This window comes from Periophthalmus magnuspinnatus, chromosome 3, assembly GCF_009829125.3.
Source record: "Periophthalmus magnuspinnatus isolate fPerMag1 chromosome 3, fPerMag1.2.pri, whole genome shotgun sequence".
Taxonomy (NCBI): Eukaryota; Metazoa; Chordata; class Actinopteri; order Gobiiformes; family Gobiidae; genus Periophthalmus; species Periophthalmus magnuspinnatus.
The window spans coordinates 28,978,526-28,999,234 of record NC_047128.1 but is presented as its reverse complement, the minus strand read 5'-3'; the positions used below and the strand labels follow the sequence as shown (position 1 = coordinate 28,999,234).

The following is a 20,709-nucleotide window of genomic DNA, read 5'->3' as shown; positions in this document are numbered from 1 at the left end:
GTGATAACAAATTGTGTGTAGGCCTATAAAAGAAGAGATTGTCCTATATCGGTCATACATAGGCCTATAGTTGCTGTGTTTCTGAGTCAAGCACAAGCCAACATAAGTAAGCACTTCTCCCCCTGAGAAAGAATAGATTTATTAACAAGAGGTAATCAGGAAAGAATACACTTTTGTACAAAACTGGAAATACTACTCAAGCTGTTGAGATAGAGTTAAAGATACTTGTCATTGCACTGGGTATTGCTCACTGCAAACATCAGATGTGCCTGTGGAGGGTAGGATTTGTGTGCAAGGAGAGGGTTAAATACAGTACACATACTGCTCTATATAGATCTGATTTCAACACGTCAAAGTGGCACATGCCTGCCACTCAAGCTTTAGTTTTTCTATACAAAGCCAGTAAAAAATACATACAAATATTCAAAGAATAAGCACATTATTACTACTATAGCTCCTGCTGAAACATCTGAATAGACAGGATACAGAATGTGTTACACTTATAAGTTGATTTAAAGTATAGTACATAGAAAGAGTTGAACAATCATAAGGATAACACATTTCTAGAGATATGTATGTTTTCAACACATTGCACGTTAGGAAAAGCTTCAGACTGCCTGTACAATTTGTACACAGCACACACTTCTGTTTCGTTGGCAATTTGTAGAACAAAATAGTTTTTAAACTGTGGTATATATAATCAATTTTGTAATAAGGCAAAAATCATAATGCACTGGCCAAAGTGGGTTAACAAAAGAAAAAAAAAATGCCCCCATTCTAAGAATTCAACTTTCTAAAGTGGCTCAATGTTGAGAGTATTTGCTACATACATTATCTGGTGCTTATACAGTATATATACAACATGTGGCCCACTGGAAAAGTAAAACATGAAAACACCTTTGTTCAAACAGAAATATAGACCCAGTAGTACTTTAGCTTTAAGCCTTTTTGTTCCGTGCTCACATAAAACATACATATTTGAACTGGTTAAAGAATAAAGCTTCAATATGAAAAGCTTGTTTTAAACAAGTAATCACATTGTCAAATTGATGGAAAAACTATGCCACTCCTGTCTTAAGGGTAAGCATTTGAACATAAGAAGTAGCTTTATTCTTGAGCTATATGTTTCTGTATTTTGCACTTTCCCCTTAGGACTAAATATACAGTAGTATCCACTGTATGTGTTCTTTAACTTTTTGCTCTTGTTTCAAATTAAATAGGCATTTAAGACAAATAGTCTCTCCATAAATAAATAAAACATCTGTGGGACTACTCAGGTTTCTAACAATTATACATAACAGGTCCATTAGGGAGCACAGACTAGGAGAGCACAGTCTATTGTGATCAATACAAATAATAATATAATATGTACATTATGATGTCATCTCAGTTATTAGGTTATTAGAAATACACTCGCCTAACACACCATGTCTGCAACACATGTGAGTTTACTGTTTCCTGTTCCATCTATAATGTGATCAGTAACATAAAATACAGGCTTCAAAAAGACTTAGTCTTTAGTAATATTAAGAAACAATAGGCTGTTGCAGACATGTTGTATTATGTGCATTAGTCCATTTGGTGAAGCTAATAAGCTGCAAACTAAGTATTATTTTCAGTTGAAGGTAGACACAGCATTCATCTTCATGATGCAGTTTTGGGCTCTATTTTCAAAGATGCTTCATACAGACTTTCCTCATCCAGCACTGTACTGCTGTCCAGCAGGTACTTTGCAACCTACAACCATAAAACACTATCAGCTTTCATCTATTATATGTATGACACCCAAACTTAAGATTAGTAATAAGCCCAACAAAAAAGCATGCATCTATAAAATTCAAATAAAAAAGAAAATCTAACCTTTGGCTGATGATCAATTTTATAAGCAGTTTGTTGAAACTGACGTATTTCTCTGATTATGTGTGAAATCTACAAAAGAAATGTTATATGGGTAAGTTAAACATATTTTTATTAAGTTCACCAATTTAACTAACAAATATATTAACAACAAATTGTGCTTTTACCATTCTCATCTTTGAGAAGTTGACCAGGTTGTCCTCTGTGTAGTTGGGTGTTCCCTCCTCAATAAAAGCCAGGTCGGTCAGATACATTCCCAGATAAGGGACACAGGGAGGGTCACAGCTGAGAAAAACAAAGATGTCAGTAATGTCTTAATACAGTGTTAAATGTGTTTACATTTAATCTTCAGGCTCATTGGCCACATACTTTTTTAGAGCTTCTCGGAGATTTTTGAATCGTCCCTCAGATGACACCAGCTTCTGTAACTTGTCAATGACAGTCTTTGTCTAGAACATAGAATTAAAAGTAATATTTTAAGTGTACAAAACTGTATATTATTCTTAAATCTAGGACTGAAGAACACACAAGTACCTGCTTGGAGACTTTGAGCCAGGTCTTTTTGAGGCGGAAGATGGAGCTGCGATTGAGAGAAGATGTGATCTCTAAAACAGCGTTGTAGTTGTGGAGACAGCGGCAGATATCAGCTACTGCCACCCACTTCTCGATCACAGCCACCCTCATGTTCACATCATCCCAGTGCAAGATCTCTGTGGCGATCCTATTACTAATCTAAAGAAAGAAAGAACACAGGGTTATTTAAGGAAAGAGAAGCACCCAATAGTGTATATGTATAACAATTAGGACTGTCAATCAATTAAAATGTTCAATCATGATTAATCGATAATTGTCCTGAGTTAACTCACGATTAATCGCATTTAAGCTGACCATTTTAAATGTATGTTTTAATGGCACATTTGGCTTTTTTATGTTTGTTTGTTGCTGTGTTTTCTCTTTTCTTACTGCTTACTTTACTAAGGACTTCATTTTAAGCATAAATACCATGTAGAAATGTGTTTTGGAAAAAATATCTTATCTCATCCATCACTGTAATAATGTGTCGCAGTAATCACTGATATGTCTCATTCATTAAACACTGTCAAGTGTTCAACAGGAGTGTGCTCACTCTCTGTCTGACTCTTTCACAACAACACTCTGAATAAACACAGACTTTTATTGTGTAAGAGACATTAATGAAGAGAGCTTTAACAAGCGGAGCCTTGACATTTAAACAGCAGAACTTGTAGAAGTTCTCGTACTTTTGGAAAGCTTTTGTTTTGGATATTTACAACGACATGAGAGGAGAGACCACGCATTTTACAAATGTGCTCTGGGATTTTAGCATTGAGAAGGAGGGACAAAGCAGCGCTTTTATAAGGACGGAACACACGCGCGCGCACGCACGCACACACACACACACACACACCCACACACACCCACACCCACCCACACACACACACACACTGCAGAGCCCAGTCTGACCCGGAGCCTCGCTCTACCTGTGCTCACCAGGGGCGTTTCTACCTGTGACATATAAAAGCCTCCTAAAGGGGGTCTGGGGGTCCTCCCCCAGAAATAAAAAAAGGGAACAGTAATTCCTGCATTCTGATGCATTTTAAGAGATTCTAGGCAACTCAAATGTTTGAGTATTTTTAGACGTGATGTGGTCCACAATCCCTATATTTACGTATTCTAACTATTAACTATTGTTTACAAGTGTATTTTCATTATCCCTATTGGTCATGAATATTGTCAATGTGTCAATGAGTCAATGGGTTTGAAGGATAAATACTTACTCCACATTATCATTTTTATCATAAGCAAGTCATTTGCAAATAGTTTAACAGAATGCATCTTACTAGAAGATTGTAAAATCAAAACTAGGCCTATGGGATTTTTTCATTAGTTTAACTAATTGACATCTGTTTAATCAACTGTCTCTTCTGCAGATCCTCCTGCGTTGTTTGCACAGTGGCAGTGGTAATGTCTGACTCTTTCACAAAAAGGCTCAGAGGAGTTTCAGATTAGTATTGCACTGGGTTTCATGGATAACTATTGACAGATTTAAGAGATGCTATCAAACTATGCATTTACGCTCATGGATTATAATAAAACTGGGTCAAAAGAGAGTGGGGAGCTCACAATTGAAGCGCTTTAGTGCTGCTGTCGCCACACATGCCCCTCTGTACTTAACTTTCTGCCCAGCCCTGACTGTTTAGAGCAGGAAAATACACAGCACCAAAAGGCGCATTCATATCAAAGTCACGCCCACTCTACAAATCTCACAAATCTCACTCACAAGTTAGTTTAACAATTGCTTCACCAGCGTTGCTTAGTTTTACTTACTGGGTTCAAAGCGTTGTAATAATACATCCACCTGACACTGGCCAGAGGTCTCCTCTCGTCTCCTCTCTCCTGCTTTCCCATAGACTGTTCTTCCCCATGGCAGAGAGTGGACACACACTCGCACACCCCCTCATGGTGTGCTGTGTGTCTCATCCACAGATCTATGGTCTCACCGCAGTGTACTAAAGAGATGTATTGGTGCTCTGGCTGTGACGGCTCTGACCTGCAGTTCTGTCATTTGGGATATGACTGGGACTCGGGACTAAAGCAGTTTAGGTCTGAGTGCCCGCTCCCTCCCGAGGTCACGTCAATGCTGCCAGCTGCAGGTCTCTACTACAGACCCAGCGTGTGAAAAGTATAATTAAATAGTTTTGAAATATATCCCAATAAGCCCGTTTTCCCCTCACTGTTTTTGCCTGTTTGAAGCATGATTGAAGTCATGGTGTCCTTTAGTACACCCTATTGGCCACTGAGCACACTGCATCAAGCGCTGTTCCGAACGTCTCACTTGTTGTTTCCCAATTGCCAGGATCCTCGGCTTCTGAGCCACTTCGGAGGGATCCACGTTATCAGAGCTCCACTAAGTGGTGTCCTCCAAAGCCCCCCATCCTCCACACTCGACTCCTCCGTTTGGCTCATTCACCAAGGATGCACATCCTTGGCCACCTTGGAGCGCTTGAAATTGCTCACAATGCACTGCAACTTTCATTTTTACAAACTATATTTAAGCAGTAAAATGCATTTTAGTAAAATGACTGCCGCACAATCAAAAACTGAATATTTTGCTGCAGATAAGACTGTTTTTAGATTGATTGAATTCAAATCAGGACAAATGCAACAAATTGAGCAAAATATTTTTTTCAGAGGGAGACTGGGGATAAAATTATCATCCAAAGATGTTTTAGGCTGTGCATTTATTTACTTAACAATCAGCCTAGATAACCAGATAACAGATTCACTTGGCCTTCATTATTCACATGTTTTAATGACTGTTGACACATAAAGACTCTTAATACTTTTTGTTTGTAGAAGCACTGATTTCTTATTAAAACTCTTGAATTTTATTGTGTTTGTGTCTGGTCATGTGACACGGTACAGTCACTCCCTCCGGAGCATGTTCCACATGCGCTCCAGGTGGTGTGAGCAGGGCACTTGGCTCTGCTTCAGAGGAGCCGACTCCAGAGGAGTGCTACAAAGTGGTCTATGGAGGAAGAATCCTGGGAATTGTGAAAACAACCAGTAGCTTGTGTTGTTGTCCTGTGCTACGGAGACCAAACTCCCAACATATGCAGAGCGGCCAGCAGGCTGTTTTAGCAGGCTCAAAGAGCGCTGAATAAACCCCATGATAAACCATGGAGGAATCGGTGTCAAGTGAGTGCGCATGTGCAGCAGGAGACAACAGCAGCGCCAACTTTCAACACTTGTGTTTAAGAATAACTTGCTTTTAGCATTACGTTTCTAGTGATTAGATACAGGCACTCATTTAAACAAACAGTGAGCTAGTTCAGGGCTTGTTTGTGTGAAATGAAGGATGGAGCAGTGCAGTTCTAACACAGAGCTGTGTTTAAGGTGATGTTTGTGACACATGACGCTGTATTATAAATGCACCTGTCTGACCAGTCCACTGTTGTTGTTTGTTGTGATCTCTTCATGGATGTACATTTTGAATAGTAAGCGTATAACACATCTGTAGAGCTGACATGTGTGACTCATATTGTTTCTAGATGCATAATAATAATTGCATTGATAACAATAGTATTGAAGGCTCAGCTCCATAAATAAAGTGTAGGAGTAGGACAAATCTGTGAAGAAACAAATGGCCCACTGACTAGCCCTGTTTGTACAGACAGGGTGTCAAATACAGTCCAATATATACAAATATTAATAAACTATGTAGGTTTAGGCTTCTCTAATTTCACTTCAAATTAATATGTCAGTAAAAATAAATATACTAATTTGCAGTGTAGTTTGTAGAAAATGTGTTGTTATTAAATTGTTATCGACTAAATATTGATCCCAAGTCTGCTTGTCTACCTATAAAAGTTACCACACGCCACTGCTAGATAGATCGATCTTTTTCTTAAAATCTTTTTATACCTCCATGGTGCTCTGTTTTTCATATGAACTGTCTCCTCAAATTCTGCTGAAGTTGGAGTGCACTGATGGCCAAAATTAACTTGCGATTAATTTACGTTAAGGAAAAATGCATAAATGCATTAATGCGATAATAGCATGCAAAAATTGACAGCCCTAATAATAACATATAATATATGTCAATATCCAATGAAAAAAATTACTTTACATCATTAAAATGTTTTGTTGTCTTCATGATGTACGGTGTTCTTTCATTTTTGTCAGCCTTCATCCAGCCCTGACCAAAGAACTCCCTGTGGAAATAGTCAGAATAGTAAGATTTCCCATAATCCAGTTCATTCCCTATCTATTTTTAAGTTTGGGTAAAAACAAAGAATGAAACATTAAGGCTAATACTCACTGATATGGGATTGCTTTAAAAACCAGGTGGTCCAGAAGAGTGAGTTGTTCTGCTATCTCCAAAGCTGAGTGGTTTTCAAACGGCTCCGTTTTACTGTCTTCCATGGCCTGAGAAACAAAATGTAAAAACAAAATAGTATTCTACAGTATGTCTGCAGTATTCATATCTTAAAGCATTCACAGTGTTTCCCTCACCGTCTGTATTATCTCCTCCAGGCTGACCTGGCTGTCTCCTGGGTCCTCCTGGGTCAGAGTCCTGGGTGCAAAAATGTATGATAAAAAATTTGATACAGCTTTTAAGTTCAAATTTGTTATTAAAAATCTATTCTTTGCATAGCTTTTACATCAGATGCTCTCTCAGGCCCATTCTTCATACACAACTTTATACATTGAAATATTTATTTCAGTCAATCCTATAATATAATACCATATCTAATGCAGTGAGTTGCCTACCAACCTAATGATGTTAGCAGCAGCCTTTCTCTCCTGTGTCAGGAGCTCTGGATCGTGCATCACCTCCTCCAGGAAGCCAATTACCCGCATCTTCAGCTCTGTGTTCAACTCAAAGTCCTAGAGATGAACAATGACAAAGGTTAAACAGCACTCACAAAGTTACAAAATAATAAGAATGATATCAGTTAACTAGATGAAGTTAAACTTAAAAAAATGAAAGATCACATACTTGTGAATGCTTGGAGACCCAATGACGCAGTACATTCAAGACTCGGTTAGTCGCAGCTCTTCTGATCACAAACTCTTTGTCTCCATTCCTTTGGTCAGTAGGAAAACCTGAAAGGTGATCAGAATGAGACACTCGTATGTAGATTGGGCTCAGATGGGTTTAGTATCTCATAAATAACTGACCTGTGCTAGCCAAGGACATGCGTCTGTACTTTTCCTTGGTTGGTGTGCCCTCGTTGGCACCTGCTGTAGCGATGGCAAAGGCTGAGGCTGCTGAAAGGGCACTGCGGTTGTTGTCCAGCTCACGACACGATGATACTACCATACCGTTGTTGAAAGAAAACAGGGAAAACTCTACAAATAGAAACACACATATATAAATATTGAGTTATTATATTAATATTTTAGAAGTCATAGAGGAGTGCATAGTACATCAATTATTAAAAATGTATTCTAGTCTATTTTGGGCAGTTCAAATTCAGACCCCAATGTTATGTAATGTTATAGGCTATTAATTGATTCAGTAATATTGTTCAGTTTTTATTAACTGTGTAGACAATAATATTATCATTTAAAATAAATAAATGCTCTAATATATAAGGGAATTTTGTCCATGGCGTATGATAGCATGATATATACCATTTAGTGACAATGAAACCTTTTTGTATGGTGGATTTTCAAAGTGCTATACATAGTTGACCAGAGGAGGGCAACAGTGTGCTAACGCGGACCCACAGCACATTATGTCCTGAAGCTTGAGGTATATGCTTGTTCCTTCGCTCTCCCTCCTTCTCTGTTCATCTCTGTTCATATGGGGGCGGCATCGAAGTACACGCACATGGTTGCTAAGGTACAAGGTTTCCTTCCACCTACTCCCACAAAGCACTGGCTTCCCTTGTATCTAGCACCGTGGGAAGAGAGCTCACTAGGGATGTATTGTGCTTGACTACCTACGGGTGGTTTCTCCCTCTCTGCGTTCAATGGGGAGGGCCATGAGGCTGTGGGTGGCTTCCCTCAACACCTTATTTGGCCATGGTTACACTTGTCATAGGCAGAACTAAAATAAGTTTCTTCATGGGTTTGTGTATTCAACTATATTCATAACTCATTCAGTTCAATATGTCACATTTTCCACTGAAAAAGTACAAAGAAAATAATTCGTATTTTGCAGCTGTTAAACAAATACCACCTTTAAGACTTTGTTAAGGTACATGAACAAGACCTCCTCATCCATATTAGAAATTAATTCATCTAGAAATAATCACTGTCAAGAGATTAATGGGTATTGCTAATAATGCACTGTACTTGTTACTGTTACTCAGTCGATTGTACCCCACTCTGAAATGAGCTATTTAGTAATCAACTGAATGGAAATACAAAAGCATCTATTGAAAGATTTCAAATGTTAGAATGATTAAACAGCAGACATTCATACCAGAGTTTTTGGACTTGACATTCTTGGGGGTTGATGGCGACTTTGGAGGAGACATTTCTGCTTCAGCCTCTTCACACTGACCCGGGTCTTCATCACACTCCTCCCTCACTGATAGATCTGGACAGAGAAAAATAACACAAAAATGCTGTCAGAAAGCAGACAATTTGGGCTTTTTGTAATGGCAAGTCAAAGTATTACATTAAATACACTCAACTATTACTAATACATATTACTCCATAAAATAATGTATTAAAACATGATTACTCTAGAGTTAGCATTTTATTGGGAGATTATTGGCCAGATGGGAAAACACTCTGAAGTCAACAAGGCAGAAGCTCTGCATATATTAAATAAGCATCTCATAGTGGACTTGTAAGATTCATGTTGCTGTACACACGACGCTCATTAAAACAGAAAGTGCCTTTGGACAACAGTTCTGACCTTGCTTGTTGAGGACAGACTCCTCAGCTTTGCCTTCAGACTTAGGCTCCCCCTCATCTGGGATTTTGCTGGCCATGGTGCTGGACACATAGAGCTTGTTGATGTCGAGGGATGTTTTGCTAAAGGGGGACATAGTGGAGTGCATTGCATAGCCGTTGGGGGAACAGCTGAGTGCGGCCAGGTCGAGGGCTTTGCCCCCTGTGATGATGGGGATGTTGAGAGAAAGCTTGCGCCGGCGGTTGGGTGATGACGTCTTGGTGATGGAGAGAGGAGGCGGAGAGGAGAACTTGCGGCTGGCACGAGGCGACGTGGGTGGCTCGCCGTACAGGAGTTTGTTGTTCTGGCTACTTGCAAAAAACAGCTCCAAGGAACTGCACAAACAGAGTGTGATTTTTTTTTTACTAAAATGAAGGCTTTTGAAATCAAAATCCTCATAACGAGAACTTACATCTGGGGATAATGGGTTAAATAGTGGACTGGGTGTCTGCACTAAAACAGCAGGGAGGGAGCACATTTACCACAGGGCTCTTTGGGAGCCCCTGCCTCTTTTATTTAAGCTACATTGTTTAAGACAGCATCCTCCTTGCACTAAGAGCCACCCCCTCTGAAGACCTATAAATAGCATGTCAAGTGACAGTGTGGGAGGCACGGGTGCTGCCAACAGCAACCAGCCCAGGAGAGGCCCACAGAGACATGGGGAGAGAGGAACAGAATAGAAAGAAAGGGATATCGAGATGGAGCGAGTGAGGGGAGAAGAGGTCCAACACACACATAGGATGGGGGTGAAAGCACAGGGAGGGCGGGGTGTGAAAGAGCATTAAAGTGGATTCCACCACAGTGTCTGCTGCTGGTTCTGAGTGGGCGAGTGGGAAGCCTCCAGTTCCATATTGCGTTAAACTGGTCTTGTTGTGTCTCCTCACCAAGGAAGACATAGACAATTAAAATGGGTAGAATTTGAATTAAAATGAAGGACAAATAATGTAAAGTGAAAATAAGAGAGAAAATCCATCATAAGGAAAAATATTTCCATAATAAGTGAGGACTAGGGGAGATAATTAGCCAAAATGAACGGGACAGGAGAAGCAGGATCTGGGTGCAAAACACTGCCATCAATATTTAATAGCGTAGAGCCGCTGCAGATGATGGGAGAGAGGGAATGAGGGAGAAGACAAGGAGAGGGTGGGGTCCTGCCGCAGAGTGAAAGGTTGCCATGGTGACAGTGCAGCAAAGAAAGGGATGGTCAGACTTGTGGAAAGGCAAATAAAAGCCAGAAAATAGAAGAGGCAAAAAGAGCGAGGGATGGAGTGGGAGAGAGAAGCAGGTGTGCACCCAATTAACTGTGATGGTGGACAGAAGACAGACAGTGAGACGTGGCTGCTGTGACCCCGCGCTGCCTCTGGTCCCTCCTCACTCGAACCGGCTGGGATGGCATAATGGGCTGCTACACCAAGTCCACGAGAGAGCAAAGATAAAAGCCAGACACTCGGAAGTCCCACCTTTTTACTGCACCATCACTGTTGCTGCATCCATAAATACAATTTGTACATGATTTAAACTAAAGTCTATGAAAAGTTTTGACAGTTGAAAGGATGCACTTGCAGCGATTTTTTAAAGATCAGCAGAGTTATTGTTTGACCTTATTTACTATTAATAGTTTATAATAGTTTTAGTGCAATATGCAGTGTGATAACTTTAAATAGAAAACTGCATTACTATAACTGTTATTGCTGCTATTGCTTTATTTTGACTGTCAGAAGTTGTCAGATACCAGCCTTGACTTAAATGAACAACTGAAGTGCAGCAAAAAATATATAAGCAAAAGAGAAAACTCGTAGAAAATCTTTTAAAGCCATACCATGTAACTTTTTACCCAAAAACAGACTAAAACAAAAGTTTATTTTAAAGATGTTTTAATTCCACTATAAAAACATGCAAAGGCTTACATCTTTTATTTGGACTGGAGGAAGGTCGCTACCCGCATGTCTCCATGGAAATGTTGTTCCTTTGACTATAAAATTCCACAATATGACATAAAACGTATCTTCCTCCATCAACAATGTTCTGCAATAAGACTTTAATCTTCTATTTCCAAGGAAACATGCAGGTGCCACTTCCAGAAAGTTACATGGTGTTGCTTTAAATAATTTCACCTCATATTACTTGCAGATAAGACAATAATGATTATAATTTCAAGTCACCATTGTGGTAAAGACTTAAAGCTGTGGGTCTTACCGTGCTGGTATGGCACTAATGGGCTTTTTGTAGATGGTGATCAGCTTGTCTAGCACCACATCTGCGCTGGTGAACACGCGGTAAGAGTGCAGGAAAGTGTTGAGGAAGTCAATGGAGAGGAAACGCAGGTCTGTGAGCCGCTCCAACAAACGCTCCACACTGGCATAGCGGATCTGCAGCACCTTACACGAGTTCATCATCTTACTGAAGCGAATGTCCACATCATCACAGTACAAGCTCGTGTCGGACCTGCAGAGGAAGCCACGAGGTTAGAACAGACTGGTTTACTTCTGTTAAAAGCTAGAGTAGATCGAACTGTTATTAATGATAAAGTCAGGGCTGAGCTAAAATTGATCCATCCTAAAACAATAACAACCCAGATTTGCTATTAGTTTGTAGGATACATAAAAACAAGAAAAGTAGGTCAAATTATTCAACAATACTAGAATATAAATAACAATAACAATGAATATTAATCACAAAGTCAGTTATGTAAAAATGTTCATTTCACTTCCACATATCATTACATTTGGTTTGTTTGGGCATATATATAATTGGTACTTTCTAGATTCTGGATTCTACAATGTGATGACGTCATAAATTAACTAACAACAGTTTCAGTTTCTCCTTTTGTCAGGATTTGGGTTTTTGGAGTGCTCTGTGCTGTTTTACCCCCTCCCTTCTGTGTTTGAGCTTGGAGCTGGGCGGAGACTCAACCTTCACCTGTGAGTACTAAAGGACTGGGGACCCGACACTCTGGGCCAAATCATCTTCCGTTTTTTCTTCACGTCATGCTCTGGTTTATTTGTTTGCGTATCCACCGCGATCCCGCTCCCTGGAACCACTCTGCACCCACCTCTCCACGACCAGTATGAACATCCCAGCCTCTGACGCTGTGACCCACGACCTGTTCCAAGACTACTCCATACGACACCGCTCCCAACTGTCTGCTCTGTCTACGTTCATTTACATTCCTGTATCTGCAAATAAACTCGGTGGAACTGTTTCCCGAGTCTGTATCTTTGGTCCCTTTGTCAGTCTTTACGGCACCTTTTGATTAAATAGTTATTTCAAAACAAACACCCAATATTGAGCCAGATCACTGCAACAAATATCTACACTGAAACAATCTTCATTTTAGCTGCCCCCGTACGAGTCACCTGGAACTCACCAACACTAGTACATTTGTAACACAGTTGTTGTGCGTGGTTGTGTGGCCCTTTACTTACTTAATCATCTGTGGGACAGTGACTTTACTGTTTTCCTCAAAGGCGTTCATCATCAGCCCATTGCACCGGATGTTGTCTATACACTGTAAGAAGAAAAAACAAGGTAATATTCATTTGGCTATTTGCCTTTAGTCGTTTACAAGGATAAATTGGTCAAAATGTATCTTTGTCGATCAAGGTTTTTATTAGTCAACTAATTTGATAGAGATTATGAGGATTTTATGCACAATGCAGAGAGAAGTATTCATGGAGTGAGTTATTTGAAGATTAGGAAGTGGCTAGACAGTTAAAACGTACTACTATTCGCTAGTACTTCTCTGTATACAATGTTGTTTTTGATCCTACTGACTTTTGCCAGCACCATGCCCTTCTACATTTTAGTCACAGGCAAGTCAAACAGAAATTTCTATTTTATTTTAAACGTAAACTTCATATCTCTTATCATTACGTAACTCCTGTTTTACCTGGCTGATATCACTGGTCCACGCTGCCTTTTCTTGTCTGGATGAAGCCACCAGAATGACTGTGTACGTTTGCCCATCTTTTGGCTCAACCATGACTTTGAAATCTAGATGCTCTGTGTCCTTTGGCTCTGCTTTTGCTGTAAACAATGAACAGGGTTTTGTAGATTGTACCACAGTTTCTTCTTGAATTATTATTAGTCTTACTCACACTCGTCATCTGTCCCTTCTGGCTCCTCCAACAATGTGCAGTCTATCAGAGAGACCACTCCATTCTGTAGAAAAATATCTCTTTAGTAGGTTTTGTATTTATTTGATAACCTTTATAATGAATTTACTGTGTACCTTTGTGATATGAAGTTTTCCTCCTGAGCCTCTTGTGCAAATAATGAGATGTTTTGAGAAGAGAAAACATTGTCTTTCACCTTCTTTTTTAAGGGACAGTGAACCCAGGCGACCTCTCGTGATCTTTCCTTTCTCGCTCATTGGCACTTGTATCAAGGAGCCTGCATTGGAAACAAGAATCTCATTTGAATTTAGATACGGGTAATGTGCCTGTGATGGGGTTCAATGATATTCTTCACATGTTGACAGAGTTGTAGGTAGGTGTTGAACATCTGGGTGAGAAAACATGTGAAAGTGCAAATGGCTTCAAGAAAACACATTTGATTTTATTTTGTTGTCAAGCATCTTATCAGATCTCGACAAAAGACTTCAGGTCAAGAAACTAACCAGTGGTAAAAGAAATGGGTCATAGAAATACTTTGTTTATTTCAATGTGTGTGCACAGTGTTTGTCTTCAATGCGTCTTACCTTGTCTGACAAATGTTTGGCTGGTGTCCAGCAGCACCTCACAACCTTCAATAATCATCCGCTCAATAGCCAGGTTCTTCCTAATGTTCTCAGTTTCACTCACCTCATCGTGCATAATTCTGAAGGAACAAATCATGCAGGTGGTACACACAACAAATAAACATTTTATAGTGAGAACTGTAGGATTTAATTTACCTGGAAAGTTCCTCGAGTTTGGATTTGGCATAATCCAAACTGTTTCTCTCCACATGCTCATGTGGTGTGTGGGCCAGCAGTTCATGGAGGGTAAGGATGTACCGAGGAATCTTAAACATATAAGATTGATTTAACGGCAAGTAGAAATGTGTATTTAACTATTGATGTATTTAGCTTTCTCTAATAGCCAGCCCTTAACAAGAAGAAACCATTACATTCATTCTGTGCGGGGCATATTAGATTTTCCAATTCACCTACATCAGGAATACCCAAATAACTGCCAATAGTAGCACAAAGAGTGCATGCTGACTTCACACAAAAAATGCTGGTAGTTGGCCCTGAGCTAAACCCACAATTCCCTTTGCCCTGAGGCAGACATGTTAACTAACAACTCAGTAGTGTGAAACAACCCTTAATGTTGACAAACAAACCAGGCATTAAAAAAAAAGTCTGGTTAGTAATTAAAACAGATTGCAATTGAAATACCTTATACTAGATATGGGAAAGGGGAAATCAGTCTTTGGTTTTAAATTTGTTTTTTAGAAACAATACCACTTGGTATTTCTACTTTTTACAAGCAAAGACGACACAGTGGACAAAATGGCACAATAAAACAATAAACACTTCATTACTATGCACTTTAAAGTGAGAAAACTACCTGAAACATGGGGTATGTGAGGAAGGTTTCCAGGGTCCTCTCCTCACAGTCTGGTTTGGTCTCATACTGCTTTAGAAGCTTGTCAAAGTCTCTGTTTTGTTTGCAGTGTGCCAGGATTTGCAAGCTGTATTGGTGGTTTCTTACAAATTCCTGGTAGATGTTTAACATTGGCAGCAAAATGTCAAACAGGTCAGCTGGGAGACAAAATACATATAAACTGTTAGATCCAAACTGAGTTAAGGTCACAAGCTTCATAATCCATTCCAAACTAAATGATTACCCAGCACCAGCGTGGGCCAGCTGGCTATTCTGGCCTTTAGGCCTTGATAGAAGATTTGGTGTAGAAACATGATGGTCTCACTGAACACATAATGAGATTATGAGACATTACAATCATGATTTATATCTATAAGTTTCTATAGTGTGTAAGGCTTTTTAGATTACTCACCTATTGAGGAAGATGCTGCTGACGTCATCATGTGTGATTGGAGGTTTCTTAGAGCTAGCGGCCATTCTGAGAGGTCGGAGGAAGTTGTTGACGAGGATGTGAAGTTGTTGGACATATTCTGCCTCTGCCTCCAGCATGCTAAACACAACTTGGTTTCTCTTTCTCATGCTTTCAGCATGAGGCGATCGGATGTAGTCCTGGATAATAGTTTTCCACTTCCTCCGACAAATCCAGCCACGCAGGAAGCTCTGCACCTGTGATTTTGTATTTATTTTTGTTATTAATGCTAAAAATAAAAAATAATTTCAAGTCACTTTTTCAAAAAATCACCTGACCTTTTTGATTTTCTTGATCTCTGTATCGTCATCACTGGGCGGTACCTCTGGGTTAGACTGAATCTTCTCATTATCTTTGAGTAGACCAGCAATCTGTTTGTGAACAGACAAACACAAACATGTGATTCTAAAATAAAAGTAAATGTAAATGTGTGGTGGATAAACAACTCAAACTTGCTCAAAATTGAGTGCTTGAGGAATGAGATGTTAAAGTGAAAGCCTTTTCAGGTGCACTATGCAGTATCAGCTACAAATGAGGCTGATTCATACATATTGAAATGTAATTCAGTTGGGGCTATCCATTAACACATAAAAGCATTTGATCTACTTCTGATGGCAAAAATAAACTGTTGATAAGTCGTGACAAACCAAGAGGCTGCCAAGGTTAGACCAGAACTCTGTATGTGACTACATTAGCCTTACCTCTTCACAGGTATAGCACACTGCTCTGATATACGCACACAGGTGTTACAAACATAAAACATTACAAGGTAAGTTACCTCCGATTTTAGCCGCTCTATCTCGATTTCTCCATCCTCTATCTGTTGTCGAAGTTGCTTGGCAACTGTTTTCTCTGTCTCCACTATTTGGAGTAGATGGAGATACTTCTGCATGAGGGTCTCATGCTCAGTAGCCAGGTTTCTGTAACTATACAAACGCACATTGTAACGACATCATTAACACATGCTTGGTGAGCTTTCAATAGATCTCTCACACACTAGACACCTCTGAGCAGCATCACAAGCCCTATGTCAACCAGCAGGTTACTCTTGTGCAATCTATTCTCCAATAGAATGGGTAGAATCACAAAATAGTGTGAAATCATTCACATTTAAATGTTGGATATATATATTATAGTATGCACACAATAATTGAAATATTCTGAATGTTGTCAAGTTTCCTGAGATCCTTAAATGTGAATAATTGCAAATAAAATGGCAAAACAATAAATGTACCATATGTTGGATGCCTATAGCTTGATACTATTATACAGTAAAAGCTCCTTCTTTGCGTGAGCCTTAATCAATGTAATCTTCAATAAGTCTAATCAATTGACCTTTCACCATACAAGAGCACACTGTGGACATTGAGCGATTGCATTGCTTGGCTTTCATGACTCTCTTGGAGGGACAATTCCTTCATTATCAAAGTACTACAGATGAAGAGAACAAAAAAATTTAATATCATATAATAAATGTCAAAATATTCTGATGTTATAACTATGTACAGTATATATTTGTCTTCTTACATAATTAATTACATAGCCAATGGGTTATTTTGATTTTGTTATTTTTCCAGGTTTGCAAACAAGCTTTTAGGTGAACGTTACTAAACTAAAACACATATTTTCAATGTAATGGTCACATTATTGACTTGTGATATCAGAGTTCTACCCTTCCAATCACTAAAGCAGGGTCAACTTGTGTTAAATCCATTATAAATATTATGTGACGTAGACATCATATGTTTGAGATACCTGGCCTGTGTGATTGCAGCCACCCATTCATCGCAGTCCTTGACATCTTCTGTGCGTAGCTCCAAAGCCTTCTGGTTGTCATGGTTAAAACTGATAATGAAGTAGTACTGTAAAAACAAAAGAAAGGCCATCATATCAAATGTATTTCCTACATTTTGCATCATAAACATTTGGACTTTGTGAGACGTGCTGCTGTTAGTAAATAAGGACTGAGGATCCTTTGGGAAATGACTTTGGGAGCCATTACAAAACCTCTGTGCATTCTCTCTGTAACCTGGCAACTCACCTCTGAATTGATGAGACTTTCCGCTGATGCTTTGTTTGGTTCAGTTTGGTAGTGCTGTCCTTGTGATTCATTACACCCTGTTGGGTCCTTTTCCCTTTTTACCAGCTAACATGGACTGAAAACTCTTTGATGTTACAGGCTGCTGTTCGACTATATGATAAAAACCGTTTGAATGTTTGTGGTTAAAATGGTAGTCAATTTGATAATAGTATTCACAGTTTGTCCATTGTTGATGTAGCCTAGATGGCATTATATAACGTTGATGTATTGTAAATAGACCGTCGGAAATCCAGTATATTGGATTTGTGCATCCCTCTCAAATGCCACGAGCAAATAGTTTCTGATTGGGGAGTAATGTTCCATATTTCCTGATGAGCGGCAGAATGGGCACTTGTCAATAATGTCTTCCCCATCTCCATCTTCCTGTTAGCTGGTGTGTCAAGCCTTTTAGGCAGCTAAATTTAGCTCTATGTCGCTATATTTATGCCTTAGAGTTATTATCTCTGTGAGTGAGACAGCACATCACAGAAAATTCTTGTATAACACAAAACAAGGCACATTTTGTATTTGGTGTTAAGCTACAGCAATTTCTAAATAATACAGTTGTCTGAGTTGATTAGGCTCTCGAACATATCATGAAGAAGAACTGTTCATTTCATCAATATTTAAATCATATTGTGGTTAAGACACACATATTTTACAGGTCTAGATTTTATGCCGTATCCTGGCTGTGACTTAGAACTGTAAGCTGCAACTAAAAATAGCATTGTTCCTTATGAAACTTCCATGATAGACACACATAATTTTTATAGGCAGTCTTACAGTTAATATTCCATAACTTCACTTTTCGCACATGATACATTTGTTAACTAAAGCACACTGCCAAGGCATGCTGCAGCACATTTTGTTGGCCCCTTCAAATGCACTTTTTCAGATGCAAATAGGGGTTGTCATGGTAACTGTGGGCTTAAACGTAGCTTGCCTTTCTAAATAGGGAATAAGAACATTTTAAAAAGTAGAACACTCCAAAAAATACAATAAGAACGCACCAAAGGCAGATGGAGGAGAGCGCGAGGGAAGGAAGAGACCTGCTTTTCGCCTTTTTCAGGACTGAGCCTATAAAAAGTGCTTCAGCCCTGCAAGGTGGCAGTCGGCTTGGCATCTTTTCGCTGCATTGTCCCTGACTCTGTCACACACAGATAAGATGGGGTATTCACCTGGCCACTCCTCCTCCTTCTTCTGACACAAATAGGAAGACTGCGCACAACCACAAACAGCTGCTGTGCAATAGGGGGAGAAAAAATGTGAAATTCACACTTTTTTGTCACAGAGGACGACTAAGCCATTTTGTAGGTGGCTTAGATTTGGAACCAAAAATTATTCTTGGTCAATAGTATTGGTAGATATACCAATATAGTGACTCTCACACAGTAAATCCACTAAAATTGGGAGAAGTAATGTTGAACATGTGCAGAAAGACAAAGTAACCAACCTTTCAAAGAGGCTTAATTCACTGCTGAATTGCATTTACTGGGGAAGTCTGCATGAGCAGCTGTCAGTGTAGATGTCACACGGTGTATTTCATACCATGCATTTGGAGCTGGTCTACCTTAGTGCTAATAAAATGGCCCAGTGTTTATCTCCAAGGACAACAGGAACAACATCATCAGCAGAAATATGAGGAGTGATGACAAATGAACATAGAGTGGTGTAAGAGGATCACACAATCAAACTTGACATTAAAAGGTACCAGATTTTGTTTGAATATATCTGTTTTTTATACTAGCCTACTTCAGGTGTGTAACTGATATTGTAGGCCTACTCTTATGCAACATTTAGGCTGGCAGAATGAAAAGGGTACACACTGAGAAAGCTAACGCTTTACCTTGAGAAACAGCCAAAGGATTTGCAAGGTAAGCTTTTCGTGCAAGATGCTATTTCAGCGAACATGAACAAAAGCATCGCGGTTTGGGCAGTAGAAAGGGCACAATTTGATTCGTTTCTGTTACAATCTTGGTTTTATGAGCTGCTTTAAAATGAACCATGCCGATACCGTCCAAACAGGGAGACGCAGTTGCCAAGGTAGGATGCTATTAATATCAAGACAAGAATTAAATCAATACGTCAAATCGACGGGGAAGGGGCAGCTCTCCTCCGCAAGATGGCAACCGCCAAAGTTTGGCTGCACTTAAAACTTTAACAGGCGCACAGACGTCGAGGACAATAATTGTGGCACAAGCCATTGTATCTGGCATGGTAACAACCAAGATACTGCATCCACGAAAAACCTTAAATAGGCTGAGCCATAGACTGGCTGAGAGGCTATTTTAGTACAGAAATGAGACAATCAATCAGTTAATATGACGCCATTACGTAACAGCAAACGTCAAGTGAACTAATGCAAACGTCTTTGGGAAACTGGGTGTTTATGAATAGTATGCTGGATGCAGGTTTAAAAACGATTAACGTTGTGTAGATGGCACCCCATAAATCCAACCTAAAGAGAATGTTGTTTTGGCGTGAAATGTAAAACACAAGTTTGAGTGAGTGAAGCCAGCAGCGCTCTTGTTTCTGGTGATCCCTGTGGTGATTTGCGCAAAGCGGAGTGTTTTACCTGTTTTTCGAGGCATTCCTTTGCTGACAGAGAAGGTTTGGGAGACGGTGCCCTGTCACACACACATCCTTCCAACAGGTACAGTCCGGAGGGTCGTGAACTCGAGTCATTTTCGAAATAAAAAAGCATGTTCTGCAACAAAGCGAACCACTTTGAATGCCATTTTGTGTTGTCGGAGCTCTTCTTGCTCAAGAAGCCTCTCCTGGTCCCGTCCTTCTTTGCTAAAAGCGCCAGGTAGGTGATGTGGCCGTCATTGAGCCTCATGCCCTTCTGCATTCTGTGGGCTTAGCGCGGAGCGAGCATACCTCCTCGTTTACAGTGAGACGGACGGCGTCTTAGGAGAGCCTTCTTCATCGCTCATCATGAGGACTGAAGTGTCCAAACACACGCGCATTGGCGCACACATACAGCTCTGCTCCGCGTTCACTTCGAGCGAGGAAGTCCAGTCACGTGACCTGAGGCAGATTTCAGCACCTTGGACAGTAACTCAGACCAGCACACAGGTTTATTTAGAGGTTTATTTACATAGAGGAACACACATACGTGTTTGTGCAATAAGACGCACAGCCATACGCAATGAAAAGATAAAAAAACACGATCATTTACGAATATTATTCTTTAGATCCTCTTTAAATATAATTATTTCGGGTATTTTTTGTTTGGGACAAGGGAAACTGCCTTCAGCCACAGTCCGGTGTGTTTACAATC

The 20,709-nt window shown here is 39.7% G+C and overlaps 2 protein-coding genes across 2 annotated transcripts in view; one reads left to right on the top strand and one right to left on the bottom strand.

Annotated features, from left to right (window-relative positions):
* The window catches only part of LOC117392878 (isocitrate dehydrogenase [NADP], mitochondrial), a 65,612-nt gene that overhangs the window by 23,903 nt on the left and 21,000 nt on the right, over positions 1–20,709 (top strand). The gene's annotated exons all lie outside the window — the stretch shown is intronic.
* On the bottom strand, positions 82–20,376 carry rasgrf1 (Ras protein specific guanine nucleotide releasing factor 1). Its single transcript, XM_033989463.2, has 27 exons — positions 20,002–20,376; positions 17,102–17,208; positions 16,125–16,272; positions 15,625–15,717; positions 15,290–15,543; positions 15,122–15,201; positions 14,842–15,035; positions 14,184–14,293; positions 13,989–14,107; positions 13,521–13,681; positions 13,387–13,450; positions 13,179–13,315; positions 12,715–12,797; positions 11,486–11,734; positions 9,254–9,624; positions 8,813–8,929; positions 7,561–7,731; positions 7,379–7,485; positions 7,154–7,266; positions 6,892–6,952; positions 6,698–6,804; positions 6,506–6,590; positions 2,392–2,589; positions 2,227–2,306; positions 2,025–2,142; positions 1,861–1,929; positions 82–1,737 (listed from the first exon to the last, which is right to left on the bottom strand). The coding sequence occupies exons 1-27, from the start codon at positions 20,275–20,277 to the stop codon at positions 1,645–1,647; spliced, it is 3,765 nt and encodes a 1,254-aa protein (XP_033845354.1). The 5' UTR covers positions 20,278–20,376; the 3' UTR covers positions 82–1,644.

Coding starts and splice junctions, on each gene's coding strand:
- rasgrf1 (XM_033989463.2), bottom strand. CDS start 20,277: ATGCAGAAGGGCATGAGGCTCAATGACGGCCACATCACCTACCTGGCG. Junction 11,735..12,714: donor ACTGTCCCACAGATGATTAA/GTAAGTAAAGGG, acceptor CTTCCTCTGCAG/GTCCGACACGAGCTTGTACT. Junction 6,805..6,891: donor TGGAGGAGATAATACAGACG/GTGAGGGAAACA, acceptor TTTGTTTCTCAG/GCCATGGAAGACAGTAAAAC.